Source organism: Coturnix japonica, chromosome 34 (genome assembly GCF_054131305.1).
Source record: "Coturnix japonica strain WE chromosome 34, WE-NBRP24, whole genome shotgun sequence".
NCBI classification, from domain to species: Eukaryota; Metazoa; Chordata; class Aves; order Galliformes; family Phasianidae; genus Coturnix; species Coturnix japonica.
Window position 1 is genome coordinate 1,888,624 of NC_140696.1, and position 10,296 is coordinate 1,898,919.

Sequence of the window (10,296 nt, forward strand, 5' to 3'; positions counted from 1 at the left end):
TCAGCATGGATCAGCTGCAGGGGCCAAGGGCTGCTTTATGGGGCTTCCCAGCAAAGAGATTCCAAGTGTGTGGGGTCTGTGACATCTGACGGTAAAAAGAAAGAAGTAGCAGAAATGAAAAGAATTGCATCTTAGTGGGAGAGCAGTGCAAGGCTCCTGAGGACAACCACAAACATGCTCACCCTTCTCAGCTGTCGCAGTAAACATGAGTGACAAGCTCTATCCAATGCACAGCCCTTGCTGAGCATGCAGGCTCCGGCTGAGAAGCGGAGCATGGGATGGCTGCAACCTGCTGGTCTGAGCTGTGACAGACCTCTGATGGATGCTGAACTGTTTGGGCTCAGCAGAGCGCTCTCCCTGAAGAGCAGCAGCTTGGGAAGAACTATTCTGAACCAAATGAGGGGGACCAACAGTGGGTTGTGTTTAGGGCGTAGGAGCTGGAGGCTGGGAAGCCACAGCTGATGGCTTTCAAGAAGTTTCCTTAGCCAAGGAATCACTTCTTGCTCAAATTACACAGTCTTAGTCCTGTCAGCCCGGTACACTCCAACCCTTGTCAGCCTTTCTGCAAATAACATAGAGGGTTTTAGGTGATATCATAGGAATTACTAAGCAGCTCAGCCCAAGCAGTCCTGTCGATATCCTTTCTTTAATACGTGTCAGTGAAGATCTCAGAGTAGGACAGGCAGTGTTAGTGCTGCTTGGTGTGCAGAGCACCTGCCCTGACGGTGCCTCATGTCCGGACTCAAGGGCTCACTCACTGCCCTGCTGCACTGCCTTGGCTGTTGTAAATTTGGAGGCCGATTTTACTTGTGCAAGTGTCTCACCTTTGTATTCAAATTCTGAAATCAACAAAGATTGTAAGTTTCAGAGAGCAGCATGAATTTGGGTCCAATTCTATACTGCAATGCATGTGAACATAGATTTCTTGCCTGTGGATTTTACTGCTTATTGCCTGGCTGCTACCTTAAAATCACTGTCGGTTTCATTAGTACAACTCCTGCTGCCGTGAACAGCGCCCTGTGTTGGATCGAAAGACGCCAATGGAAGAAGTTGTCAGACCTTCCCAGCCTGTGCTGGTTGGAGGAAGGCTGAAGGACCTCGGCAAGTTGGTTCCTCCAGCAATTTCCTTTGCCTCCTAGAGCGAGTCCTGGCTTTGCTGCATGCCTCACCCGCATCCCCAGATGCTGGGAGATGCTGATCTGTCCCTGCCAGAGGCCGCTCTTTGTCTCTTTCATACTTCTGAAAGTTGATGGCAAAGCTCATGAGTCCCTGTTCTCAAAAGGGTTTGCTTGGGAGCAGCTTTGCAAGACCCCTGTAAGAGCAGAGCTTGTCAGCTTCTTGAAGCGGGCTCATTTGCACCATACAAGGGGCTAATCAACATTCAGGCCCCTCTGGTGTTTCCCAGCATTCAGTGTCCCACCAGGGAACGTCATGCTACAGAGCTTCACTTCCAGCCATGGTGCTTGTCCTGGTTCTAGGCTGGCAGCATCAGAGTCACTGTGTGTCCTTTGGGACAGTGGTGAAGGACAACAGGAACCATTCAGAGTTCCAGCTGTGTATACATTACAATGGAAAAGTTTTCCATGTTCTGCTTTCACTGTCCTTAGGCCAATAGAAACTGCCAGGGCCCTGTCAGGTCCCAACAAACCTGTCCTTTCAGGTAGGTTGTCCTGCACGTCTGTAAGATAAAGTACTGATTATTACACATGGCTGCTGGAGAAAAAGTGCATGTTTTGTGAGTTTCCCATGCTTGCAACCTATAGCTGTGCCTGAGCCATAGGTATCCCCAGCTCACCTTCTAACTACACTGCTTTTCTTCTGTTTTGGTCTCTAAAGCCAGCACTAGCCCTACATCAGGCCTGGGGACTGCTGCCATTGTAGGCATCCTCATTGTTATCTTTGTGCTGCTCCTGGTGGCTGTGGATGTCACCTGCTACTTCCTGAACAAATGTGGCCTGCTGATGTGCATTGCTGTCAACTTATGTGGCAAGTCTGGACCAGGAGCCAAGGGCAAAGACGTGGAGGAGGGCAAAGCTGCCTTCTCGTGAGTATCATCATCACTTCTGCTCATTCTGTTGGGGGTGACAAAAAGGAATCTGTTGTCCAGCGCAGTTTATTTCTCACAGTCACCATCAGTATTTGAAGCGTGTCTTTGCAGGAGGATACCCAGTGTGAACTGTAACCAATCTCTGTGTAATCTCTGTGATTCTAATTAATTCTCTTGTTACAGGAAAGATGAGTCCAAGGAGCCTATTGTGGAAGTGCGGACTGAAGAGGAGCGGACCCCCAACCACGATGGGGGAAAACACACAGAGCCCAACGAGACCACCCCGCTGACAGAGCCAGAGTATGTTGCTATTCATCGATCTTAGCACACAGTCTTTACAGAACCCTCATTTGCTTTAGTTGCTGATCACTCATGCACGTGCCATAGGGCAGGAAGAGAGGAAGAAAGCTGAAATCTTCACATTTGGCTTCTGACATAGCAGGGAGAAAATGCTTCCTCTCTTTCCTGTCCAACTCCCACCTGTTTTGATGGCGTTTGCAGTGGGGCCCGCTGGTAAAATGGCTCTGCTGGAAGTTTCTGTGAGGTGAGAAAAGAAAGGAGGCTGCATCCACAAGCACAATGAAATGCAGAAGCAAAGCACTATAGAGTAGCTGAGATCTGTATGCTTGTGATTTTCTTGCCTTGTCTTACTGAAATTTTATCTTGGTTACCTTTCTTTACAAAGGTTTCTATTAGTTCATAAGCCTGAGGTGGTGTTGTCAGGCATGCTGGCTTCTATTTGAGTAAACCAATTGTTTTTTCCAGCCTCTCATCCATGTACTTCTTAAGCAATCAGTGCTATATCATGGCTGCAGAAGCGTAATTACACTGTCAGGCGTTGTCCTAAAGCAACCCCTATTTCAGCTAGAACAGTAGGCAGAGATTAATCTAGTCAGAAGGGTGGAAATCATCGCCTCTAAGTTGCATGCGTGTATATATATTATGTGTGTGTATATGAGGGCAGGAATTAAATGACTCGTGGTTTGATGGAGGTCTTAGACTTGTTGGTAAAAGCACAGGGCTGAGACAAGAGACTGAATTCAGGAGTCCTGCACTGGGATGTTGTTGCATGGTTACAGATGGCACAAGGCTGCAAGCTCTGGGAATCGGTAGAATGCTTCCTTGTCAAGTAGGTGTAAGAGGATGAGAAGGAAGTTAGCCTAAGAGAGAAGACTCTGCAAGTCAACAGGGTTACGTTTGACCAAGACCTGAAGCATAATCTGTGTGAGCAAGCCACTCCTGAAGGTTGTGTCCTCTCTGCTCTTCCTTCTCTTCCTAGTTGTCCTTCGATCACCCTGCCAGCCCTTGCTGCCCTTTGTGTATTTCATCTCTGAAAGCTTTCTCTTTTTCTGCCTCCACGCTGTGTTTGTGTTGTAACACCACTCCATGCTGCTGCTGCTGTGCCATCCACCTGCCTTCTCATGCTTACACTCTGCTTCCCTTTCCCCATGCTGTCGTTTATGGGCTTCATTGTCTCTATTTCTCTTCTACTCCTGTCCTCTTCACAGGCACACGGCTGATACCGCAGCTACTGTTGAGGACATGCTGCCTTCTGTAACCACGGGCACCACTAACTCTGACACTATCACTGAAACTTTTGCCACTGCTCAGAACAGCCCCACCAGTGAGACCACCACCCTGACCTCCAGTATTGCCCCACCGGCCACGGCCATTCCTGATTCAAACGCCATGTCGCCTGGCCAGGCTACTCCAGCCAAAGCGGGAGCTGCCCCAGTCTCTCCACCGCCACCCTCCTCTACACCCAAAGTGGCCCCCCTTGTTGATCTCAGCGATACCCCAAGCTCTGCTCCAGCTACTAACAATTTGTCTTCAAGTGTCCTGTCCAACCAAGGTGCAGTGCTGAGCCCCAGCACTGTTGCTAACGTGGCCGAAACCTCCAAAGCAGCAGCTGGTAACAAGTCAGCTGCCCCAGCCCCTCCAAACCTCACTAGCCCTCCAGCTCCATCAGAGCCCAAGCAGGAGGTCTCAAGCACCAAGAGCCCCGAGAAAGAAGCTGCGCAGGCCAGTACAGTGAAGAGCCCAACAGAGACAGCCAAGAACCCAAGCAATCCGAAGAGTGAGGCTGCTTCAGGCGGCACCACAAACCCCTCCCAGAATGAGGACTTTAAAATGGACGAAGGGACCTTCAAGACACCAGACATTGATCTTGCAAAGGATGTTTTTGCAGCTCTTGGCACTACTACTCCCGCCAGTGTGGCTAGCGGGCAAGCTCGTGAGCTTGCTTCTTCCACTGCAGACAGCTCTGTACCTGCTGCACCTGCAAAGACCGAGTATGGCTGCCTTTAATCTTCTGTTGGTTGTGTGCTGTGTCTCTTGTGCACTGGTGCTTGTGCTGTGTTCTTGTTGGGTGTTCTCTGAACTAATCTCATTGTTTCCGTAGCAAACTAACTCACCAGTGAACTAACTAAGCAGGGCTTGGCTTTAAAGGTCCAGGAGGAAAGCAGGAATAGGGCAGAAAAGACAAATGTAGGAATTTCTCATGAACGTGTGATTCTTTGATACTTTTTTTTTGGCAGCTTTGTCTATCGTAGATTATTCTTTCCTAAAAGAGATGAGAAAGTTTGGTTTGGTGCAGAAGAAGTGCTGTCCTCAGAGACAGTGAGTTCCTGCAGTTCAGTGAGCACAGGCACCCAAATTCCATTTCCCAGCAGGTCAGTGGGTCTATTCAGAACTCCTGTCTGCATAAGACAGGGCAGAAACTAGAGCTGTGTGAAAGAGTAAAAGTGTGAGACACTGGATTTGCCCAGAGAGGCTGTGAGTGCACCATCCCTGGAGACATTCAAGGCCAGGTTGGATGGGATCTTGGACAGCCTGATCTGCCCATAGCAGAGGGTTGGAAGTGGGTGATCTTTAAGTTCCCCTCCAACCCAAGGCATTCTGTGGATTTGTGCCTGAAGTAACAGGTCAGTGCATAAGGGTAAGGCAGAGTGCTCCTGTCTGTGCATTAGTGAGCATTCAGTACATTCAGGTCACGATAACTTGGTAGTGTGCTTGTTGTCCTGGTACATCTGGGATGAGTCTCCACCCACTGTACCTCATCCCCTTCTTACCCAGCTGAGAGAGCAGCAGCCTGCCCCTAGGCAGCACAGCATTGAAGTCCTTTGGGAGCCTTTTGCCATCTGGACAGGGTCCCCTTTCCCCAGCTGAGATGAATCCACAGCTTGTGTTTAGCAGAGACACCATAACTGGAGTGAAAACAGCGTGAAGTTCTCACCTGTTAAATGGGGGAACATCCCCAGCTGTGACACAGATGTTGGACAAGAACCTTCTTGCTCTGTCAGTGTGGACAGTGGTTGGTGACAGAGCCATTAGAGCAGAAGCCTGGCAAATGCTGACTGAAAATGGATAAGCTTCTCATTAGGAAACAAGTTCCCCATTCCTCCTGGCTTCCTGTACAGACACTGCGTTGACGCAGGCAGCTTCAATCAGGAGGAGCACCTCCTGTTGACTGAGCAAGATCTGTGCTTTGTTGCTAGAAAGGCTTAAAAAGGCAGCTCAGATCTATTGTGAAAGCAGCTCCCATAAGCAGGGCTTGGCTTTTTACAGCTTTTGCTAAGAAAAGCGTGTTGGTGACACAGAGCTCATTCATGATGAATATGGATCCTGCAGCTAAAAACTGCAGCCCCATTGTGCTGGGTGCTGTAGGGACAAAGAGAAGAGGGTTGTGAGCTGGCGCTGAGCAGAACAAGGTAGGAAATTATTTGTCTGAAGTGAGGAAACATTTCATTTGAGTGAGTGCAGCTTGTTCTGCACCACACAAAGGAATTCCTGTTGTGGTGGAACACAGAGCTGTGTTCTTTCTGCCAGTGCAGCCACCTTCTGCTTGTGGTGCCCATCTGCTTCCCCTTCTTGAAACTAGAGTGGCAACCATAGTCTTGGGGTCATCTCACCACTGGTCAGAGTGCAGTGGGGTCCCAGCTGTCTCAGGCTGACTCTGCAGCTAATGGGATGGAATGGGGAAGGCTACTTCCCATGGCTGTGAAGAGTGCTGGACCAACAAGCTTCTCTGATTCTGCAGTAAGTGCCAAAGGCCGGTGGAGAATCAGCGTTAGGTGATGACCTACCATATGCTTGTGAAAATGCATTTGACAAAATCCGCTTACTGTGTTTCCCTTCCTGCTGCATACTGTGAAGTCATGGAGATGACTTCCTATAGGAGAAGGGATTTACTGCTAAAGTGGCAGTGTGTTATAACAGGACGCTCCGGTGCCATAAATGAGTGACGGTAAAAATCAAATTCATTTACAGTTGTGTAAGTTCTGCTGTGGCATTCCACACTGCCGCATACCCTCAGTGCTTCTTCTGCAGCCCAGTGCATCCTCCTGCTCTAGTAGCCCAATGCAGGAGTAAATAACAGAGCTAAATGAGCCAGGGGGGAGATGAGTCTGCTTGTCCTTATCTTTGCATCTGTCATTTTGCTCTGTCAAGGAGACACATTTGAGTGTTTCCAGCAACGTCTTCTTTCCTGATCGCTCATCTACCACACATGGTCTGTGTTTCTCTGTCTCTAAACTGTGCCATTTTGGTGATTCTTCTTCAGGAAAACCCCAGTAGAAGACAAATCTGAAGTGCAAGCAACGGAAACTAAGACACCTCCAGCAGAAGTGAAGACGGTCCCCAACGAAGCCACACAAACAAATGAGAATGAGAGCAAAGCATGATCAGCGACAGATGAAAGAACATGGCAGAGCGACTTCACCCAAGCATTTACAACACGAAACACAACACACATCTCATCCCTCTCGTGTCTGTTGCCTTTTTTTTAAGAAAAAACAAACAAACAAACAAAACAGGAAATGCATAAATGGGGAGGGGGGGGTTCTCTCTTTTTTTCTTGATTTGTTTTTTTCCTTCAGGTTTTTAGGAAGGTTCTATTCGTTGTGCACTTGCTTTTCAAAAGTACTACGTTCTAAAAACAGGGTTAAACCCATCACCAAATGAGGGGCTCAGCTGTCCCCTGGTACGTTCAGACAAGCCAAATTGCAAAGCACCACTTACAGCATCGCTTAGGAGCTCCGAGTCCACCAGTCTTAGGCAAAAGGAGAAAAGAGAAAAGAAGACCCTGTTCTTTCCTTGGTTAGAGCAGTAGGTACAACCACTGCACTGCCTGCCCGTGGGCACAGGCGGGACGTAGTGAACAAAGTCCACAATTTATTTTTATACTTTTCAGTCGAGTTTGAAATATGTAAAGCCTCGTGAATAAGTTATGATTTGCGTTCAGCCTGCGTTCAGTGTGCAAAGTGTCGCGAGCGTTTTGGGGCTGAATTCTGTCCTCCACGTTAGATGTTCATTTTGGGGTTTATTGTTTCTGTTAGGAAGAATGCCAAAATTGCAGCTTCGGGGGATGTATTTCGATTTGCAGTATTCAGACTCTACATTTCTTTCAATTTTATGTTAATTTTTGCCAACTTTTGTTTTCTCCAGTGTTTACAATTGACGATTTTTGGGTTTTTTTTGGTTCACTTTTGTTGTGTTTAAATGTATTTGTAAAATAGCTGCCTTTTTTTTAAAGCAAATCCAGACTAGCTACTAGGTTAGCAGCATGCTTGCTTTGCAAAGGGAGACGTTTTAAAGTATCGATGTTTACAGTAGTTTCCCCGTTATCTTTTTTTTTTAATTATTATTATTATTATAATTATTATTATTATTTCTTACTGGAGTAAGAAAAAAATAAGAGCAATGCTGGTCTTTGGTTTGTTTTACGGGGGGTGGGGCGTGGGGAATATTCCAACCACTTGTCACCAATCGAGGTCTGTACCCAGCAATGCACATAAACACACTTAACTTCGAACGAGAGAGTTGCTGGTGAGAGTTTCCTTATATACTTAAGTTTATTTAGATTATAAGTCCCTTGCTGGACCTGGGCCTGAATGCATAAGAAAAATATCATCTCTGCTTTTTTAGGACATTCTTCTCTTTCCTTCATGGAACCCTCCCAGAGCTTTGAGAAGCAGAAGAGGGGTTGTACAGTTAGGGCTGGGCTGGTCTTGTCTCTGCTGTTTGACTACATCCATTTCTCCTTAGGATGTTGCTAACTGCCATTTCCTTTGACCCCAATAACTGATTTAAAAGCAGTGACTTTCCGCACTTAACTCAAGGTTCCTTTTGAGGAGTGGTAACACTAAAAGCAGAACGTCCCGCTCTCACCAGGTGACGTTCATGAGCAGAGGGTGCTTGGCAGCACATAGATGTCCCTGCTCACTGCAGGGGAGTTGGACTAGATGACCCTTAAGGGCCCTTTCCAACCCAGACAGTCCTGTAAGACCCCCTTCTGCAAAGACAGCTCCAGCACATCGTGTCTGTTAAGTCATCCATGTACGCTCTGCATCACCCAAACCATGTAACCATGGCTGAGCGCTTGGGCATCAGTTCCAATGCTCCCATTTATGTCCCCGCTCTTCACAGCATGCCTTTAGCAGTCAGAGAAAGGGGCTGATGTCACACACGCGTTGTGGTCATCATTGGGATGAATGGAGTAACACTGAGACTTTGGGGTGGATAGAAGGTTGAACGGAAGGAAGGCAGAGGAAGACCAGCCCATTGTACAGAGGTGCTCCTTCTCTGGGGGTTTTGCTTTGTTTGTTTTTCTTTTATTTTCCATTCTTTTTCCTTTTTTATTTTTTTTTCTACGTTAGATCTGCAAGCTTGTGCACTGTGGGTGCGTGACTTTTAGTGTGAAACGTGTTTTTTGTCATAGTATTGAAATAATTGAAAAAGAAGAAAAAAAAGCTTCAACATAGTTTGGATGTGGAAGGTGTAGCGGATAGGTCAGATTTAAGATATATATATTCAGGAATGAAAAACAAAAAAGAGAACAACTCTTAGAAGGAACGCAAGCCTTTAAATGACAAACCCGAGCTGATGATGGCATCCATTGCATGGCGCCATGGGGACAAGCAGAAAGGCAGTGGGGTTGGCTCGGGTGAACTGAGCCACTGTCAGTGTGTCCTGAGTATGCAGTGGTTTACAGCGGCATCACATGATTTCAAGCAGCGAAAAACAGTGGTTTTGTCATTTGCTAAGTGTGGGGTTTTGGCATTTTTTCCTCAGCTCCTGGGGATGGAAGCGGAGGATGGATGGATATGCAGGCACAGACACTCAGGCAATACCATCCCAGGCAGGACAGCAGGGCAGGACAGGTCCTCACTGGTGTCAGATCCAGCCCATGTTTGACCCGTGACAGCAGTGTTGGTGTAAGTAAGGTGAAATGAGGTCCCTCGGACCTTATCTGTCATGCCTCCCTGAGCAGCAACAGGAGCAAACACTGCTCAGTGCAACAACCCAGAGCACATCCAGTGCCACTGCTCAGCACCCATCAGCTGGCACTGTCACCCAGACTGGCCTTGTAGGGCCACCAGCCCAGGGTCCCATACAGCACACAGCCATGTCAGTGCTTGGTGCCTGTTGGGTTGTGTCTCATGGATGAAGCCTCAGTCCTGCTCCCTTAGTGCCCCTGTGACCTCCCCATCCCCGGTACCCTTAGATTAATTTTGAAGAGCGTTTTTATACTTGCCCTTAATGGAGAATAATTTGTTTTAATTTATAAATACCCCATTCCCAAGGTAGCATAGGCTTCATTGCTTTTATTTAAACCTTTGAAGAGGGACCAACCTGATGCCGTTTGCGCTGTATATGTTTATATATGTATCCATGCCATACATATATATATCTATATGGCAACTCAGACTGATCAGCTTCTAGTTGTGGAGTGACATTTCATGCTGCGCCATACGTAACGATGATGAGGTAATAGTGCATCCAGTTGTTCAGCTTTTAGAGTGGAGTTTTATTTTTCACACTTTTCTATGGAGCCTTCAAACCCCAGGTTTTCACACTAGGCTGTTTTGATAGTTGTTCTCAGACCTCCACTGACATCCTTACCCAGCATTCCCTACTTTTGGGGGCCTTCTATCTTGTTAAAAAAACAAAAAAACAAAAAATCTTTTTACCGAGTGAAACATCGATTCCACCTTTACTCCCATTCTCACCGGTGTAAATACTGATACTAACTGAGGATTTTGACTTTGCATTCTGTCAGAAAACTGTGTTCAAATAAAAACGACAAGAAAAAAAATACCAACAAAAAAAAAACCTCATGGCTGCAGTCTGCACTTCTTCAGATGTCAGGAATGGTGTATGGAGCAATTCTGGAGCAATGGGTACCACAGTGAGGAGTGTTTTCAGGGCACTGTGGTGTTCCACAGGGGTCAGTGCTGGGCCTGCCCTGT

General features: G+C 47.2%; 1 protein-coding gene across 11 annotated transcripts in view; it reads left to right on the forward strand.

Annotated features, from left to right (window-relative positions):
* The window catches only part of NCAM1 (neural cell adhesion molecule 1), a 71,138-nt gene extending 64,334 nt beyond the window's left edge, over positions 1–6,804 (forward strand). For 8 of the 11 annotated variants that reach the window (XM_085525876.1, XM_085525877.1, XM_085525880.1 and 5 more), the window contains 4 exons: positions 1,837–2,044; positions 2,231–2,347; positions 3,556–4,338; positions 6,609–6,804. In XM_085525876.1, the coding sequence (XP_085382002.1) occupies positions 1,837–2,044; positions 2,231–2,347; positions 3,556–4,338; positions 6,609–6,729 (1,229 nt within the window). In that variant the 3' untranslated portion in view covers positions 6,730–6,804. The remainder of the gene's footprint in view (positions 1–1,836; positions 2,045–2,230; positions 2,348–3,555; positions 4,339–6,608) is intronic. The other 3 variants (XM_085525884.1, XM_085525885.1, XM_085525886.1) reach the window with 1 other exon arrangement.
* The last annotated feature ends 3,492 nt before the right edge of the window (positions 6,805–10,296 follow it).